Source organism: Diabrotica undecimpunctata, chromosome 7 (assembly GCF_040954645.1).
Source record: "Diabrotica undecimpunctata isolate CICGRU chromosome 7, icDiaUnde3, whole genome shotgun sequence".
Classification (NCBI taxonomy): Eukaryota; Metazoa; Arthropoda; class Insecta; order Coleoptera; family Chrysomelidae; genus Diabrotica; species Diabrotica undecimpunctata.
In genome coordinates, this window is record NC_092809.1 from 79771655 (window position 1) to 79792981 (window position 21327).

General features: G+C 33.1%; 1 protein-coding gene across 8 annotated transcripts in view; it reads right to left on the reverse strand.

Moving 5' to 3' along the window:
* LOC140445522 (ATP-binding cassette sub-family C member 4-like) overlaps positions 1 to 21327 on the reverse strand; it is a 152226-nt gene that overhangs the window by 105202 nt on the left and 25697 nt on the right. For 4 of the 8 annotated variants that reach the window (XM_072537614.1, XM_072537610.1, XM_072537609.1 and 1 more), the window contains 2 exons: positions 6217 to 6462; positions 2290 to 2462 (listed from right to left, as the gene is read on the reverse strand). In XM_072537614.1, the coding sequence (XP_072393715.1) occupies positions 2290 to 2462; positions 6217 to 6462 (419 nt within the window). Of the gene's footprint in view, positions 1 to 2289; positions 2498 to 6216; positions 6463 to 10307; positions 10527 to 21327 lie in introns of those variants that run through there. The other 4 variants (XM_072537608.1, XM_072537613.1, XM_072537606.1 and 1 more) reach the window with 2 other exon arrangements.

Consider the following 21327-nt stretch of genomic DNA (forward strand, 5'->3'; position numbering starts at 1 on the left):
GAGCAGACAAATTTTCAAATCAATCGGTATAAAAATATCATAATAAAATCAGTTTGAAAATTGTTACCGAGACCTAAAATGCGCAGGCAAGTGGTACATTTGACCCCGTTTTATGGCTCTCTGTACCAACCCAGCTGTCCGCTCTTTTGGATTTAGAGTTTTTAGGGGCTAAATAATGAGCCATGAAAATGGCGGACATATTACTGATCGTTAATTTTTCCCCAAAAAATTGCAATTTCATCCCTGTCCGCCACCCCTTATGTATATAAAACAATATAAGAGAAATAACCAAAATATTTCAAGAAAACAAAAGTTTAAAAGTTTTGAGGCGAAATACGAACAACATAGGCAATAAAAATATGTACAAAATAAAAAATAAAGATAGAAACATTACTGCTGATAGAAGCAAAATCCTTGAGGTTGTCTAATCCTTTTATCGCGAAAAGTATGAGAGCACCGACGAAAGGCAAGATCAGCCCCTGCCTAAAATCATTAACCAGGGATCAGAATTAATGTCAAAACTAACTACATACGAAATCAAAACAGCACTTTTAGAAATGAAAAATAACAAATCCCCTAGCGATGATGGAGTAGTGATCGAAGCGATCAAACTAGGTGAAAATAAAATTATCCAGGCTTTGGCCAAGCTTTTCACCGAATGCGTCTAACAAGGAAAAAATTCGTTTCAGTGGAATAATGCAGTCTTTACTTAATTACACGAGCAAGGAAACATAACAGATTTAAAAAAACTACCGTCCTATCAGTTTGTTTTTACACCATATATAAACTTTTCACAAAAATTATCAAAAACAATTGGACGCTAAATTAGGCTTTTATCAGTCTAGAGAACAAGCTGGATTTAGATCGGGATACAGCACTAACGACCACTTACTAGTAATAAAGAACCTAATAGAGAAGTCTGCAGATTACAACAAACCATTGGCACTGATATTTGCCTACTACGAGAAAGCATTCAATACCATAAGCCTTCAGAAAATGTTAAAAGCATTGACAGAATGCCGAATAGATCATCGCTACACTAACATAATTAAATATATCTACCAAAATGCCACACCTAGCGTAAGACTATCTGAACAAGAAACAAATAAATTCTGTATATAGCGAGGAGTACGGCAAGTATACACAGTTTCTCCAAAACTGTTCACGGCGCTTTTATAGCATACTTGTAAGAAGGCGCATCTGAACAAGCATGGTATCAACATAAATGGAGAGAAGATCGGTCATTTGAGCTTTGCAGATGACATCGTCCTTATAGCCGATCGTATGGATGATGCAATATTGTGCAGACTACATCGTATAAGTACTTAGGACAATAAATTCGGTAGGGCAGAGATAACCAGACATGTGAGCTCTCACGTCGCATAGGATTAGCCTGGGCAGCGTTTGGTAAATTAAACGATGTATTTAAATCGGACCTACCCATAAGCCTCAAAAGGAAAATCTTTGACCAATATGTGTTACATGTACTTAGTTATGGAGCGAAACCATTAACACTCACAAAAAAGGTAGTTAATAAGATTTGCGTAACTCAGATGACTATGGAGCGCCGGATGTTGGGTGTCTCTCTGAGAGAGTGAATCATAAACGAAGAAATATGTCCTAGAACAAGAACAACAGACTCTATCCAAAAAATCGTGTCGTTAAAATAGAATTGGGAAGGACACGTCGCCAGATTATCAGATAACCGATGGACAAAACGTATTATAGAGTGGAGACCAAGGCAAGAAGCAATATGGAGCAGAAGACGCCCACCAACTAGATGGACTGACGACCTGAAGCAACTGGATGCAAGCCGCACGAGAGAGAGACGGATGGAAACAGCTGAGGGAGACCTATGTCCAGCAGTGGACACATATAGGTTAATGATGACAATGATAATTTATGGATCTGGTTTTTGGATCAAATCTGCAGAAATATGGTTTATGGCAGAATGTTTGTTGCGTTTTAAGGAATGAGTAATGCCATGAACGGGTTTCTTTACAGGTTTTAGAAAACATGTATGCTGGCATATAGTTTTTGGAGGAATAGGAGATAGGGTTATTTTAATATTTTTATTAAGCTTACCTTGATCATCTTAACTTAACATAATAATATAAATTACATTTTGTAAAAGAAAACTATGAATATTGAATATTCTAATAATATCTAATATTTTGGAATTTCTTCGCCACTAATTCAATTTGATGGTATCTTTGCCTAATCTTAAACTAAATTTTACCTCTATATAATTATGATTATTATACCTTAGACTTTATATGATTCTCTTACCTTTCGATACACCAGTGAAGAACAAGCAACTCTGATTCTCATACCAATTGATGCCAGTCCAATTTGTAAATGATGCATAAAAAATATGGAAAGGACTGAAACTAAAATTAGAAGACCTCCGTACGTATACATTTCTTCTTGATTTTTCTCCCTGTTTTCTCCAGAGAATAGAGCTATGAAACGAAATAAAATTATCGGTTGGGAACATCTAAAATAAAAAATATTGACTACCATTGGTTCGAATAACTTGATATGAAACATTTTCTATTTTCTTTTTATCTTCAATTTTATATTACCGAGTTACATAAAATGCAAAAAAGAGACCTATGCATTTTAATACGTGGTTCAAAAGCTGACTTTGTTTATATAGTGAGTTTCCATCATCTAGATCAGTGATTTCTAACATTAAAGTTGTCCTTTCAGTCCAACTTTTAAACAGACGTTTATTAAGGACTTTTGTTACACTTCTTCGAAGTCGTGAAGCTCAAATTGAAAATACTTAAATGTATTGAGGCTTATCCTCATCAGTCGCCATATACAGGAGTATTTAGAAGTATACTAACGTGACCCTTTCTACCATTTGAAGGGTGCTTCTATATAATATTATAAATATGCGTCTTTATTCGTTGATAATGCCCTATGGCGACGGAACATTATATAAATCTTTGTGGCGATGTTGCAATATTTAAATGAGTGCGCTGGAAAAAAAGACAAACGTACCATTTTAATAGTGATTGGGAGAAAGAATATGTGCGTTTGTGTCTTTTGTCGATCTTCAGTGATACTGCCAAACCGTCGGAACTTAAAAAAGCATTGTAAAATCATGCATAAAAAGTATGAAAATGATTTTCGGCCAAAGAGTGAGCTAAGAAAGCAAAAATTGCAAGATTTGAGAAATATTTTAAGTGGCAGCAATCCATCTTCTCTATGTCAAATAAACAATCGATAAGTAGCTGAAACAATCGTGCCTTTTCAAATTTCCTACATACTGGCGCAATACAAGAAACTTTTTGAAGATGGAACGTTAGTAAAAGGGGCATTTATTGAAACGGCTGATGTGTTATTTGATTAAATCCAAAAGAAAGCACGGATTTTATCTGCCTTCAAAGCGGTCCTTTTATCCAGCTTAAATGTTACCAGATCAATCGAGAGCATAAGCAAAGATTTGAAATCCCAACTGAAAAGTGATATTGTGAAATTTATATACTTTTATATCCCTTTTTTGCAACATATTTGGGATAGGTGTAAAAATGCGACTCAGAACCAGATAGTACATGTATATTAATTGTGTACATAGAGAGCTGCCTGCGATAATATGTATCATTCGTGGCAATATTAGGCAATGAAATGATTTTTCCATAATCCAAAGTTATCGCTTCGAATGTCGCATTTGTTCGTGGTTTTAGTTTGTCTGCATTTTCCTTTAATAAAAGATTTGGGCCTAACGTAGATGAAGCTCCCGAGCAATTGTGATATTAGAAAGTTCATCATTATTCTCTGCAGCTTTCATTTTGACATTTAATTCGTCACATTCACTGCATGTGTCAATCCGCAGATATCCAAAAACTATACTAAAGTCCCTTCTAAAAAGCCTCGATATGTCTGGTAAGCAACTTTAATTTCCTGATATTTTCCGTATATTTAAAGTTTCAGATAGATAGCTATTAGATTGATTGTCACGTACACTGTAATGACTTTGTCGTGATTAAAAAGATTCAATATGTGAACGAACAGTCTTCTTGTTTTAAATTTTTATAATTTTTTTCACCTCTTCTATCTTTAGTTACAAAACTTGTTCTCTTTAACGATTTCTGTAAATGTTGAAGTTTACTTGCAGTAATCCCGTGTTCTGCCAAAAAAAACTTAACACAAACTTGAATTTCTGTGATATTTTGTGTTATTGAATCATCGTCGTTCCCATCAGGTTGTATTCGTACTCTGTACATACATCTTGAGTCGTAAAAGTTTTCCTCATTCTTATTTTGTGTCCTTCATCATCGTTTCTGTACATTTATTAGCATTATTAAAGAACAAAGTTATGAATTTTGTTCGTTATCCGATAACAATGCGTTGAAATAATAAAGAATACGTTCCTTAAAATCGTAGACTAATTTTCGAAACCAAATTCAAGAATTCCGCTTTAATCTGTGCCTTCTAAGAATTGCAAGGCAAAACAGACGTTGATAAAGATGTTAAGAGAGACATGGGGAATCTAAAAATTGCATTCCACAACATATCTCCTTAACTAAGCAAAATTCTTAGCGAATTGATTTCTAGTACTCGTACAGAGTATATAGAAATAAAAAGGAAAAGGCAGTTAAGATTTGATTTCAGGTACAGGGCGCTTGCGCATCCTCTTATACGTATTCCGGCCCAATAGGCCTCATCAGAACGGCTTTCGCAATCGCTCTGAACGTGAAATAAATATTTTCTGTCTTAGGAAGCAAATCTAGCATGGCTTCGTATAGATGCAATGTAGCGACATCTGATAATAAAATCGTAGAATAATTTTCGAAACCAAATTCAAGAATTCCGCTTTAATCTGTGCCTTCTAAGAATTGCAAGGCAAAACAGACGTTGATAAAGATGTTAAGAGAGACACGGGGAATCTAAAAATTGCATTCCCCAGCATATCTCCTCAACTAAGCAAAATTCTTAGCGAATTGATTTCTAGTACTCGTACAGAGTATATCGAAATAAACAGGAAAAGACAGTTAAGATTTGATTTCACGTACAGGGCGCTTGCGCATCCGCTTATGCGTATTTCGGCCCAATAGGCCTTATCAGAGCAGCTTTCGCAATCGCTCTGAACGTGACATAAATCTTTTTTGTCTTAGGACACATTGCGTCTATACGAAGCCATGTTAGATTTGCTTCCTAAGACAGAAAGATTTATTTCACGTTCAGAGCGATTGCGAAAGCCGGCTAATGAGGCCTATTGGGCCGAAATACGTATAAGCGGATGCGCAAGCGCCTTGTACGTGAAATCAAATCTTAACTGTCTTTTCCTTTTTAATACGTTCCTTGTTTTTATTGCTTACTTTTTCGACGCACTTTAGCCGTTTGCATCTGCAAAACTCACCAAATTCGTGGGATCGTAACCTTATTTTCTTCATAACCTCGTACATCCTCCCCATATTTTTCTTTCTTTCATCAGTCTTTTTACTAGTAGCCATTATGAGATAATATTATATTAACATTCAACTGCTCTGTTGTTTGTAAACAAACTAACCAATCTAATCACCTATACATTAAGAATTTATTATGCTACGCGGTCGTAGCAAGTGATATTGCTTGAATGACAATCATTGCTTTTACCCAATTATGCGTGAACAAATATCGTTTTCTTTCAGAGATGATCACTTTAATAGGGTTAGAATCTCTAAACATCCATCGTTTTCTACTGATTTAAAAGAATGGTGCGAATAGTTTTTGATAAAATCTACAAGACGACGTATTTAACTAAATTTCACCCATTTAGTTTTGACATTCACTTCAACAATCAAGATGTAGTTGATGTAGAGATGACAAGGTAACAAGAAAATATCTTCTCTTTATATTATTTTATAATATTAGCAACCCTGCTCTAGAGGGGTAACACATTGATGACAACGTAACTATTCTATATATTATTGCTATTTGCTTTATCGATATTTAATATGACTTTTACGTATATCTGGTACATATTTCGGACATGTACTGAGAGGTCCCAAATATAGGTTGCTACAAAATATCATGAAAGGAAAAATAGCAGGCAAATGCAGTCCAGGACGAAGAAGAACCTCATGGTTGAAGAACTTGCGTGATTGGTATGGTGTTAATACAAGCATGATATTTAGGGTAGCGGTGAATAAAATTAAGATAGATATGATGATACCAACTTTCTGAAAGAACATGGTACATGAAGAAGAAGGTACATATACTTACCTTAACACAACATTTAATATAAACCAGACCAAGCCGTAAATTAGAAATTCAAAATAAAAAGCTTTTATTATAGCTTTTAAAAGGCTTGGGCTCGTCTTTTTAATTTGACTTTTTAGAATTTCGGCCTTCCAATGTCCCTCTAAACAATCACCTAATTTTTTCGAATTATCCTTATCCAGTGTCTCATATAAATCTGATATTTCCAATTGCTTCTTTGTTCCTTGTTGAACTAGTTTTATTAGCCATCTAAAAAACAAATCATAAACTTGTAATTAAATGCTCCGAACTTAAAATGGAAATGTTAATTAAATGTCTAATTGTAATTACAATTTTGTGTTTTATTTCCATATTTCCAAGAAGTCAACATTAGAAAGTTGGTGACAATTTATTGGTACAGTAATTAAAAAATTCACGTGTAAAAAACATTAAACTAACAAAAGGTGTTTTTTGTGATGTATGCCACACTTTCGAGATATGATTAATGGGCTGTACAAAAATAAAATTATCAATATTTATTATAAATATAGGTCTATTAAAGTTCTTTTATTATTTGAAGAGGAACTAACGTTAGAATAAAAGTCCGAGATCCGTGCGAGAAGTCTTTATTACATAAAATAAACTGTAATGATGTTATTTACAGGTACACAAGATTACAGATAATTGTCTGCGATTTAAAATGTGGGACACCTCGTCGTTAATTGTTTTCGTCTTTCGTCTTTTTCGGCGTGCACGATAATTTACGTCTATTCAGTTCGAGCGACAAATATCGAATCCCCTTTAGCTCAGGAATGTGTGATTTCGTCTACATATTTCTTGTCCACTTCGCCCCTGAATGGAGTCTGGTTTATAGCGACTTCAGTATATGGTTTAAGTGGTATCTTGCAGTGGTTCCCTAACCATGCCTTCATATATTCAGCGCACGTTGATGTACAGGGGGCCTTCATGGTATCCTGACTTTTTCACATCATATCTATCATTTGGCTTAACATCTACTACCACATATGGTCCGAGATATTTCTTCTTCAGCTTGAGTCCACCACCAAACTGCGTTCTCTTAATTGTCACTAGGTCCCCTTTTCTATACATTCTCGGCTTCTTCCGTCGTAGGTCATACCTGCGCTTATTGTCCTCCTGGACTTTGATTAACTGACGTCTACTCTCGTTTCTTAACATGTCTCTACCTTCATCATATTGTTTGATCATTTCCTGCTCTATTATTTCTTTCATCCTTAGATCCTCTCTATTCTTCATCTTTGTGCCAAAAAGTACTTCGAATGGCGTAGCATCAATGCTTCTTTGATAAGTGGAATTAAAAAACTGTTGCAACTTATAAATATGCTTATACCACTTCGTCGGTTCCTCTATACTCAATTTGGTTAATACTGGGATTAACTTTCTATTGACACGTTCTACTTGGCCATTGCCCCTTGGCACACCTGTCGTAATCTTATTGTGCTTAATTTCTTCACTTTGACAATACTCTTCGAACTCGTTCGCTGTAAATGCGGTACCTCTATCGGATATTATTCTAAGGGGATTTCCAAAATCCTTCTGTTGCCTCTTCATACATTCTAACCATGCGAAAATCGTTGATGATCACCAAAATGTGATTATAGTTCTTGTTGGTCGTAGCTAACGGTTCTAAATGATCAACATGAAATGTTTGTAAAGGTCCATCGATTTTTACTATCGGATGTAACCAACCCTCGTTTTTACCTTCTTTTCTACTTCCAAGTATACACTTAATACAATTTCTTACACAATGCTTGACTTTTTCTTTGATGTTAGGAATATAACATTCTCTTTGAATTAACTCCTGTGTTTTTGTTACAGCAAAATGTCCTACGTAATGTAACAGTTTAATTACTTCTGTTTGCATTCGTTTCGGAATGACTGTAATGAATAACAATTCCTTACCTTCGTCATATTTAAATAGAATATTGTTTCTAATCAGAAAGTCCTCGTAAGCTTCCGTAGCAAGTATTTTCTTTATTGCTTGAATGTGGTTATCAGCTTCTTGAGCATGCATTATTCTTTCTATAAAACCTGGTTCTTGTACTACTGATGTCTCATTTATTATCATGACTATAGGTTATCGACTGAGAGCGTCTACATGACCCATCCTTGTTCCCTTTCTGTGTTCCAGTTTGTATTGATAATCTTCCAGTAACAGAGCCCACCTCGCAACTCTGGTAGTTAAATCTTTTTTATTCATGGTCTTAGTAAATGCCGAACAATCCGTTACTATTTTAAATTTGATTCCGAGTAGATAGATACGAAATTTTTTCACTGCTTCTATTATAGCCAAAACTTCTAATTTGTAACTTGTATACTTTTCATCGGCTGGACTTGTTTTCTTGCTTATATAATAAACTGGGTGAAACTTATTATCTTCTCTTGATCTCTGTAGAAGACAAGCTCCATATCCATGACTGCTAGCGTCTGTGTGTAACTCGGTTTCTCTATCTAGGTGATAAATTTCTAACACCGGCTGACTAGTTAACAGCTCTTTAAGTTTTAAAAATGCCCTCCTTTCTTTTGATCCAAACTCAAAGGTTTGATTAACTTTCAAAGGAAACGTGTCATTTAAAGGAAACGTGTCCACGTGTCCAAATTGGTTGCATTTGAAGCATTTCGTTCCCTTGGCTTTATCAGGACAATCTCTCGATCTGTGCCCTCGATTTCCACAATTATAACATTGTTCTTCTTTCTTAATTCTGTTTTCCGACATTCTTTTGTCATCTCCTCTAACTTCATTGTTTCGATAATCCCGTCGTACTTCATTGTTTGTCCACTTCTTTCTATGCGTTTCAGTTGTAGAGGATTTGTGCCGTCTGTTTTTTATTGAGTTCATACAATTTAATTTTTTCCTTGAAGTCTCTGAAGTTGTTTGCGCCATAAAGTATAACTTTGTTAACAGGGTCATCTTGAATGCCTTCTATTGTATATTGTATTATGACCTTGTCTTCTATGTTACCTGTGCTACCAATTTCCCTCATCGTCAGTACATACTCTTGTACACTTTCATTCATCATGTTTCTTCTTTCTGCGCATCAGCATTTTATGTATTTCAGCACTACCTATTTTATTTTCGAATTCCGAAATAAGTCTTTTCTTCAATAGTTTCCAGCTATTAATTTCTTTTTCTGACTGAATATACAGTTTCGCAATTCCTTTTAGGGATCGTTTGGCAAAAATTAGCATTTGCAAATCATTTCATCCCATTAACTCAGAAATTTCTTCGAAGTCAGTAATCCGTTTTCTCACCGGATAATCGTCTTTTCAGTCGGAGGGTCTTATGCTGTCTTCTACGTCTTTAAAAGTCAAAGCAAAAGAATCATTTACTTTACCGGCCGTCATTCTACCCGATTTTGTTTTTTTCTTCGTCTTTAAAGCCATTGTTTGCCTACTTTCAGTTTCGTCCTCGTATTCATTATCGTCTTCATCGTCGAAACCGTCTTTATTGTCATAAACGTCTTTATCTTCGTCATAAGCTTCTTTATCGTCGTCCGCGTCATTGTCATTCTTATCATCTACATTTAATTCATTCAAAAACGAACAAATACGTTTAATTACGTCGTCATTTTTATCCCATGCAAAGCCTGAAAAATTTCGCAAGTTCTTCTTGTTTGTCCAGGCACCCCTTTTTTTAGTCACAGTTTTTAGTCATAAAGTCGTTTGTTTAGACTGCATTTTTAAAATTGATATCAAAGTTATTTAAAAAAAAATAAAAAGTTAAAACTTAGATTATTTTTCTGAGTGTAGTCTAAATTAGTATTACCGTGAACGAGGTTGTGGTCGCATTTAATTCGCAACTCTTATCTCTTTGTATTACAACAATATAATAAGTACAATAATATCTCAGATTATAGCAAAATATCCTACTAAAAGATTTTGATTTTAACATTCAAATTAAAGTATTATTTGAGTCAAATATCAACTATCATTATCAAAATATAAGTCCTCACATCAACAGAGTAAAGTTAAATCAAAAAATAATTGCAAATACTTTTGTTTGTTTCTTTCCTAATGTTCACAGTTCATGATAAAAAAAATAATCTTCGCACGATCTATTAAAGGAACAAAGTCACCTGATCATTTGTCATCATCCTGTGGGTCTAAAGATCCATAAACCATAAATTAATCTTATCGTGTCTGCAAACAGCCACTTGTCGTCTGCTTCGTCGTGAGTCGTTTTGTTACTTTACAGTCAGCCTCTTATTTATACTTGGCATCGTCGTTAATTGTTTTCGTCTTTCGTCTTTTTCGGCGTGCACGATAATTTACGTCTATTTAGTTCGAGCGACAAATATCGAATCCCCCTTTAGCTCAAGAATGTGTGATCTCGTCTACATATTTCCTGTCCCCTTCTCCCCTGAATGGCGTCTGGTTTATAGCGACTTAAGTATATGGTTTAAGTGGTATATTGCAGTGGCGTAACTAACGAATAAAACTATGCTAAATACTTATACTAAGAAATATTCCCTATATAAATATATTATGAGTCTAACCAATATCACGTTTTAAATTTAAAATGTATATATTAACGTTTATTTAAATCCTTCTCTTCAAATTAAATTTCAGTTCGTAATAATTTAATTCTCCTACTGATCGTAGTTGCTTCTGGGGAATTAGGAAGAGTAGGAGAATTTAAATATCGTGTCTCTTACATAACGGAAAGTGGGACATAGAATAGAGCGGATCTGTGAAAAAATAACTAAACGTGGATGGAAGATAATAATAATTGTATTTCAGTAATAATAATTGACTTTCCACCCTCTCAAATAGATCGGAATGTTAATAGAAAAATTAAAATATTTAAAAATTACTAAAAACTTCAATTTGTTCTAATTTTCTTGCTTAGGCGCAACCTTAAAACAGTTTACTTTGGAGAAAAGTCGTCATAAAATAAAATAGCGACAATTGAATTTTCTATAAGAAACAGCTGGTTAGTAACTTTTTAATTTATTATCCTTACTGCAAAATAGCAATAAATACAAAAAAGAGGGGAAAACAAGCTTTTTCTTATTCAATGTTTTTCAACCACTTATATTGCACTTAAGACCTTTATATTTTTTCTGAAAAATTTTTATAACATAATTAAACAGTCCACAAGATTTCTTTACAATTTATTTAATAGATTATTAAACTAAAATAGGTAACATTAATTTTTTTTTTTTTAATATTGAAAAACAAAAACTAGACCATATAGAAGTTTACCAATTTTTCTACTTATAAAAATGTACTTAACCTATCTAACATATTTTATGGAATTAAAATCGGTTTATTTAGACGGCCTCAGAAATGTTTTATAATTATAAACAATTTTTTGGCTTATAAACAAATAGAATATCTCGGTAACTGTTACCTTGAATTAAATTCAAAAAACGGCATTAAGAAAGACTTGACAAGACGCTTCTTTTAAAAGCAAAAAACTTAAATTAAGAGTAGTAGTTTCTGAAATACAATTGGTCAAAGTTGACCGGCATTTACGACGAAGTTATAAATAACAGTATGATAATCTTTAAACTTTAAACCATTACCTTTTTCTTTCGGAGTTCTTTCTTGATAAAATTTTTTATATCTTCAAGATATTTATAACATATATTATAATAATAAAAATTATTGATATTGCGGATGAAAAATACCAAAAAAAATATGTTGAATAAAATTGAATTTCAAATATAGATATCCGGTATACGTAAAAAAAATAAAAATAAAAAATTTGTTAAATCGATTTAAATTAAATTTTGTGAATCGTTTTATTAAGTTATAAAGATTTTCTAGAAGAATTATGAAGATCCTACGTGTAATTCAAGTGGTTGAAAACATTGAATAAGAAAATGCTTGTTTCCTCGTCTTTTTTGTATTTATTGTAAGGGTAATAAATTAAAACATTTCTAATCAGCTGTATCTTATAGAAAACTGAATTTTAGCTATTTTACTTGATTACGACTTTGCTGCAAAATGATTTTTTTTTAAGTTATAAGCATGAAAAGTAGAAAAATCGATGTTTTTGGTAATTTGTCAATATTTTAATTTTTTTATTAATATTCTTGACCTATTTGAGAAGAAGAATAAGTCAATTAATATTACTGAAGTCATTAGCTAACTTTTTCTGCAAAAATCCGAATGTCACCTCTCACATTCACCTCAAACCAGATCAGCCCTACTCTAACACTAAATCGAGAAATTACCAACAGGATACAGGCTGGCTGGTTTAAATAGAAGCGAATAAGCGGAGTTCTTCGATATCAAAAAACGGAGGATGCCTGAAAGAAAAGATATACAAGAGTATGGTAAGGACTGCGTTAGTGTACGGTGGTGAAGTGTGGCCTGCAAAGAAAATGTTACGGTGGACGTTGGATAAGACTAGAAGGAAAAGTATCGGCAACGAGGTGTGATTAGGGAAAGAGCTGGAGTGAGCCAGGAATCGGGTCAGCAAGAGATAATAAACATAGACTACAATGGAAAGTTGCAACAATAGCCATAAAAGAAACAGATATGAAAAACAGAGAAACCAAAGAAGCAGCCCTCATCCTACTTAATGAAGAAAAATGTATGGCAAATCCATCAGCAGAATGCAGCAGGCTTTGGTTGTCAATACTTAAAGAAGAAGTCACCAACAAGAATATACCAACAAGAGCGGAATAAGAAATGCAGTATACACATAATTCTCTATCATACACAATATTTATAAGCAGCACACAATGCACGTTCACTAAACAAGCACACTCTACAATATTTACAGCAGATATTAGCAATACTGAAAACTTAGATAATCAGAGTTTTAATTTTCCATAGTTCTCTCATCTTTTCAGACAAATGTGGCTGTTGCCTGTAACCTAGATTAATGAAACCTGTAGATATAACATCGACAAGTGCGCAGCCTGTACGTTTCCCTTAATTTCCCACTCCTTTGTCTTGCCAATCAACAGAAGCAAGCAAGAAGAATAAGAACATAAGCAGACAGAGTCTACCCCTCCAGAACCAATCAAAAGAAGCAAGCAAGAAGAAGAAGAACATAAGCAGACAGAGTATACCCCTCCAGAACATCCAGACTTCGAAGAAGAAGTGGAAAGAAGGAGCCGACACCTAAAAAGAAGTAAAGAAACCATAGCACTTCAACATACCACCCCTGAAGAAATCCAGCTGCTCATCAAAATGACCAACACTAAGAATACTCCAGGCCCAGATAACATCACAAACAGAGCCTTAAAAAATCTGCCCAGGAAAGCCATTGTTCATCTAACGAACTTAATAAATCATATTATAAGATTAAGACACTTTCCGGACAGATGGAAGGAGGCTCATGTTATCATGATAGGGAAACCAGGTAAAAACGGGATGTTTCCACAAAACTACCGACCCATTAGCTTATTACCATCAATAAGCAAAATTTCGGAAAGAGTTATCTTGGCCAGATTAAAGGAAGAATCCGATACAATAGGAGCAACTCCAGAGGCCCAGTTCGAATTCAGGAGCAATCACTCCTGCGAACTGCAAATACTGAGACTGACAGAGTTCATCACAAAAGGGTTCAACGAAAGAAAATATATAGCAGCCGCCTTCTTAAAAGTCAGTAAAGCCTTCGACAGAGTGTGGCACGACGGTCTGCTGTATAAAATGAACGAACTAGGATACAGTAAGGCGATGACATGCCTTCTCTCCTCGTACCTAGCCAACAGAAGGTTCAGGGTTCGAATAGGGTCCACCCTATCCGAAGTCGGAACCATAGAGGCAGGGGTGCCACAGGGAGCTGTGCTGTCGCCTTATCTGTACACCATATACACTTCGGACACCCCTAGTGATCATCGAACTATGCTCAGTCTGTACGCTGACTACACTGCTGTAGCTGCTAGCAGTAGCAATCCAGATCTGGCCAGCAGATACTTACAAACGGCCCTAAACCGTCTGCAATCTTGGTGTGTTACGTGAAAAATTGCCGTTAACCCGGACAAAACACAGGCTGTTATGTACAAAAGACGTGAAGGAATCCCAGACAGGGAATTATCTATCTTAAACACTCCGGTCGAATGGACAAACAACGCCAAATATCTCGGAGTAACACTAGATAGACGTCTCACCTTTACCGAATACATAAACTAAACGGTACATAAGGCAAAGATCCTCAAAAGTCAGCTCTCCTCGCTAATTGGAAGGAGAAGTAAACTGAGGTTCAAAACAAAAATAAGAATAGCAAACGCTATCATTCTGCCATCCCTCACATACGCCTCTGCAGCGAGGGGACATGCATGTAAAACAAACAGGAAGAAAATCCAAACTGTACAGAAATTCATGATCAGGGAGGCTCTTAAAATCACTACGTACGTAACTTTAAGGTACGTATATATAGATTCGCAGCAAAAGAGAGTCCTGAGCATGATGGACGAACATGCATATGAGCTTTTTGAAAACCTCAGAAACCATCCGAACCGTTTGCTAAGAGAGCTGACTGACTACGATCCAAATCTAAGGACGGTACATAGACGGCCTAAACAACAGCTGGCAGGATACGGGGACAACCCTGATTGAACGTAAAGAAAATATACTCGCATGGTTAAACCCCGATAGCTTAACAGTTTTGGCCAAAAAAAAACACAAAATCCAAAAAAAAAATCAAAAAACCAAAAAATGAGCATATGCTAACCAAAGAAATACCCTTAACTCCCAACCACCACCCCATTTTTATTATGATTTGTCTTATTTTAGTTATTTACTTTATTTTCACTAACCAGTTAAAACAAAAAAAAAACAAAAACCCAAAAAACATATACACGGGATGTGTGACAGCATTATACACTTGGGAATGTACATCCCACCCACCCTCAAACCCTACCCCTATTATTTTCAACCAAAATCTCCACTAACAAACAAACTGTTAACTTTAAAGATTTAAAGAAAAAATAGCTGGACACAGATCCACACGTCATTAAAGCCCATCAGGCAAAGGCCCCTCAGACATGCCCTTCAGGCAAAACCCTTCAGGAAACAGCCCTTTAGGACCAATTGCCCTAGGCAAACGCGAAACCTGAGCATTGAGGCCGTGTGCGACAAGCATGGGCTTGATGGCCAGACCCATCGATCACTCAGCCGGCAAGGAGACCAAAACTAGTTTTTGCCAAATTGGCGACTGTTTGATCGAGCACACAACTTCCGAACAGGGGGCCGTCAGCCTCCTGCCGACCCCCTGATCGGACACACATTTTTTTCAGAGGCACAGAGCCCAAAGTCATGCAAAAGTTAAACAGTAAAGTAAATAGGGAGAAAAGCTACACTAAGCTACCCCTACAGTCAGGTAGGGATATTGTTTTGTAATACAGAGAAAAAAAAACTACCTAAAATCACTCGTATGTGTAATTTGCATTTCACAGAAGATTCGTTGGACAGAGAAAAATCGTCGTTTAAAATGTATCTAAAGACAAATGCTATAACCTCTAAGGCACAATAAATAATTTTTAAATCCATATGCATGCAATATAACTTACTGAAATCTTCAAACTGTATTACATATTTTTAGAATCTACCAATTTTAAAAAATACTGCGATGTGTGAAGAACATAATGTAGATATATGATCTAATCCATACCAACCAGAACCTAAAAAACACTAAGCTTTATGCTAACCGATGTAGCTAACTGACTCTAAGGTGAACTAACTTAAATGTGTAAAATTTATTCTCATATAGCATTTTTGCAGAAACTCTTATTAATCGCACAAAAAGCTAGCGGAAGTTCTGGCATTAGGCAATCAACCGTACTGACTTTTCTGATTGCGACAGCAAATATTTAATATAATCACTAAGCACTAAGTAACTACACGGTAACTACACACGTGACAATTCAGTAGATGTGGAGATGTAGGGATATGGATTAGAGATGTAATCAAAACAAACAAAATCAACGTTCAAAAGGTTTATGCCAGTAAACATTCAGAATTTTGTTGCATTTCTTATAAAGAAAAGTTAAATGACATAGTTATAATATTAAACTGTTATAGATTGCCATCTGGTAATATTAATACTTTTTTAGAAAATCTTAAATCTGTTTTAAGTTTCGTTTTTAAATCTAACACCTATATTATTGTATGCGACGGTTTTAATATTGATACAACGTATTAAAATTCTGATGATATTAAAATGCAAAATGTCCTTTCTTCTTAATGTAAACTCATATCTCGTAAATGGTCCACTAGGGTCAGGGATACCAGCGTTACGACCATTGATAATGTGTTTGTAAATTTTTCAACCTCTTCTCTTACTGGTGTAAACGATAATAATGTGTCCGACCATCACAAAGTACTGATTAAATTTTGATTTTAGGATAGGTGAGTCAAGTATTTTCTACCAAAAATAAATTTTAATGACATTAGTATTAATAAATTTATAAATGAAATCTCAAGAGAGGTCTGGACTTAAATATATGGTATTTTGGACACAAATATTTCTTTTAATACTTTTTTAAATCTTTTTATGTTTCATTTTGACATAAACTTCCCTATTATATATAAAAGGTCTAAACCTAATAGTAATAAATGGGTTTATAACAAGGTGAGACAATTAAGTTCTGAGCTGAAAAATTTGCATGCATTATCTAGAGCATTTTCTGAGTTGCGTAATTATAAACATAAAACAAGAAATCATGAAAAGCTTTTAAATTCAACCAAAAAATGCCACTACCAAAATATAATAAAAACAATTAATAATCCTTCTACAAGTGCTTGAAAAATTATGTCTGATTTTTTAAAATGTAAAAAGAATGAAAGTAACATAACGCTATCAAATAGGGATAACATTATTATAGATTCATTAGAAATAGTCAATACTTTTAATCTGTTTTTTAAAAATGTTCCATTAGTAGCAATTGCGACCATCCCAAAAAAACTGATCGTACATACACAGTATAAATAACAACCAGTATTCTCACTCTACCGCGGTACCTTTGATCTTTTTAGTCAAAATTCGGTGACCTTGACGCCATATTGTTTGGATGAAAACCGTGGAGTGGCACTGCACATATGGACGCGACAGAGCCGACTTTGATTTATTTAACGAAATTGATTTTAATTTCAACCAATTTCAAAACTCTTTTCTTGTTACCCTTTCATTCTTCGAGAAATTAAAAAAAAAACTAAAATTGTTTCTTTCACTGCGTTGTATTTATGATTTTGTTTTCTAACGTTCTGTAACAACTATTTGTTACAAAACTGTCTTATACACTATCAAAAAAATCAAATAGAGAGTTATGCAACAGTTTTTAATAAATATGCTAGTTTTAAAGCTGTATGGTTATAAAGTAGAATAAAATGCAAAGTTTCATTTCAAAATTCAAGTACAGAGTTTGGAATCAGTTAATATATTTTAATTATATCTCACTAAAAACACAAGAGGATGTGAACAAAACTCCTAAATAGGTATATTGATTAGTGATTGATCTTACCTGGTCATTGTAATAGACTATTTTGTCTTGTTATTTCGATATAAACGATTAAATAATGTGTTATTGATGTTTCCAAATAATCATTTTATTATTTTTTCTTTTAGTTTTGTTTTCAGATTTTTGAGTATTGAAATTTCTGTTATTGAATTTTAATAAATAGTACAAACCTACACGGACTTTGTTTAAAAGGTGACTAAAAGTTATGGTACTAAGTCGAGAAACATGTTTTAGTAATATTCGGCTTTACAACTATGTCAAAATTCTTTTGAAAGAGAATGTCAAGTATACCTACTTATAAAGTCAACAGAATCACCAGTAGGGATTTTTAGATTACCAAATGTGTCACCGGTTCTATTTTTATATACATTAACATATTGATATACAGTTTTAGCCGACAAATTAGTTACATTTTTTGAGTAGCTGTCTGGTATATTATTTTTAAATAATATATTAGGGCTGGGTAAACAAAATTTGCTACACAAAACATTTTTGTAAAACTTTTGGCCCCTTGAAGTACATTAAGAGACATCCTGTTTAAACTGATTACTGAATCTTATACCTCTTTCCTTTTTTCTAGACTGTAAAATTTGAACATTTATGAAATTAGCTAAATTTAACGAAGGACAAAATTTAGATGTAAGTGCCATGTAGTCTTCAATTGTCACATTATCGACACATTTCTTTTCTGTAGAATGTACAGAATGTTTTCTGAATTTTTTATTTAAATAATGGTTTTCCTTCCATAATTTTATAACTGTACTTCATAGCACAATTTTTCTTTGAGTTTTTTCTTACAATCCTTGTTGATGTACATTAGATGTCTAACGGAATCGTACAAAGTGCTAAAAGTAGCGTCATCCTGTTAATGTTAAGAATGTATTTGTGGAAATACAAAATAAATTTTTAAATGAACTTCATTTATTATTACATGTTGCATTAGATATTACATTTATTTATTTATTTAATAATAACAAAGGTGACAGACCCACTGTCAAAATTAGACAAAAATACATTGTAGATAAATACAATTACAGATAAAAATCAAATATACATGTATAAAACAAGTACACATTAAGTTTACAAAGTATCATTTTGTAGTTTAAAATTTCAGAAGTTAAACAAATTATATCTCATGAGCAATGATTTGCATGTATGAGAAGTCATATCATACCTATATTTGAACCATAATTAGTTCTTCGATGAGATATATGGAAATGTAATTTCTGAAGAAGTGAACGGGAAGGAATATGAAAAGAAATTAGCTAAAGCAATTTAGGAGTATGGATTATTCTATAATTAATTGCTTTTGTTCAAATGTGATTTTGAATGATATTTTACATTGTTGTTTACTTGATCTTGATTAGTGTCAATATAATTAATTATTAATTAATTAGAAGAAACACTCTAATACATTTTTATGGAATATGATAAGATATTTTAGTTACATCTCATTAAAAACACAAGAGGATGTGAAGAAAACCCCTAAATGGGTATATTAATTATTGATTGATATTATCTGTTCATTGTAATAAAAAAGAGTATTTTTACTTATTATATTGCTATAAACAAGTAAATAATGTTTTATTGATGTTTCCAAATAACCAATTAACCAATTTATTATTTTTTTTTTTTGGTTATATTTTCATGTTTTTCAGTCTTGAAATTTCTCTTCATGGATTTTAATGAATAGTACAAACATACACAGCTAAATAAAGTTATACAATATTTTATTTTAATAATATTCGGCTTTGCAATTAATATGCCAAAGGAATATGAAAAGAAATTAGCTAAAGCAATTTAGGAGTATGGATTATTCTATAAACAATTGCTTTTGTTCAAATGTGATTTTGAATGATATTTTACATTGTTGTTTACTTGATCTTGATTAATGTCAATATAATTAATTATTAATTAATTAGAAGTAATACTCTAATACATTTTTATGGAATATGATCAGATATTTTAGTTACATCTCACTAAAAACATAAGATAATGTGAAGAAAACCCCTAAATAGGTATATTAATTATTAATCGATATTATCTGATCACTGTAATAAAAAAGAGTATTTTGACTTTTTATATTGTTATAAACAAGTAAATAATGCTTTATTGATGTTTCCAAATAATCAATTTATTATTTTTTCTTTTGGATATATTTTCATGTTTTTCAGTCTTGAAATTTCTCTTCATGAATTTTAATGAATAGTACAAACGTACACAGCTAAATAAAGTTCTACAATATTTTAGTGGAAATTGTTCACAAGGGTGGCTAAAATTTATGGTACTAAATAGAGAAACATATGTTTTAATAATATTCGGCTGTACAGCTAATATGTCAAAATTCTTGTGAAAGAGACAGTCAAGTATACTAATAAAGTTAACAAAATCACCAGTAGGCATTTTTAGATTACCATATGTCTCATTAGTTCTATTTTCATATCCGTTAAATATGAATATACAATAGTATCTCACAAGTTAGTTAACACATTTTTGAGTATCTGCCACATATTTCACAACTATGGAATTCTTAAACATTTTTTCATTAAATATCCACACAAATATGTTATAAAACTTCAATTTTTCAATTGTCAATATACTTCTTTTCTGTAGACTGTAACTTCTGAAGTTTTTTTTTTTAAATAATGGTTTTCCTTCCTTAATTGTATAACTGTACTTCGTAATACATTTTTTCGGATAGTATTTATTGATAATTATTGTGACACTTGAGTTGAACTTGGTGTTACTGGACGTGTAGTTACATGTTCAGGTTCTCCATGGAATATGTTGTTTTTACCAGGAGTAATAGTAATATCCTGAAGTACAGTTATAGTGGATGGTTTATGTTTAATACTAACATTTTTCTCTATATCCATAGCTGAACTTTTCACTACTTCTAAAAGAAAAAGAGAAAGCTTAGATATGTGTTACATCTTAATTATTTATTTTATTTACCTTCATTAATAGGACATCTTGGAAGACATATGTTTTGGACTACTGCAGAATAAGTATGATCAAAAGTTGATGAGCCCTCCATTAAAGGAAAATTTGTGGGAACTGCTGAAGAATCGATTTTGTTATTCCATTCAGAAACATCTTATTGTCGAAATGAGTACCACAAAGACGATGACTTCTATGTAAATGTTCTGCCTTATCCAATAAATCTTCTCGTCCACATGCCATTAACCAAATTTTTAATACCCTAAATACAAACATTTTTTAATACACGATGAAAATCCACTGTTAATAAATAATATAACATCTTAGCATCTGTAATACACAATTTTAATCCTAATAACACTCACCTATTAACATCTTTTGGAAACGAAAAAAAGCTAAAATTACTTTTTCTAGAATTATTACAACACTTTATAGCTGCACAAGTGTGGCAAGTCTTTTTGTTTTTATTTTTGTACATATCGACGTACTTATACAACGCAATTGCGAAATAAAAAATGTATAAAGATTATTTGTATCTATAAATACACAAAAAGTAAACAAATACAATGGCCTCTATATTATTTATCTATGACAAATGACAATGGTCAATGACCAATGAGAGCCGTCAAATTTTTCGGACACCAGAGAAAATGGCGTCGCTGTCTGCGCGAGTAAAATTGCGCGAACTTTCGCGCCAAAGCGGAGTGGGAATACTGGTTGTTGTCTATACTGTGGC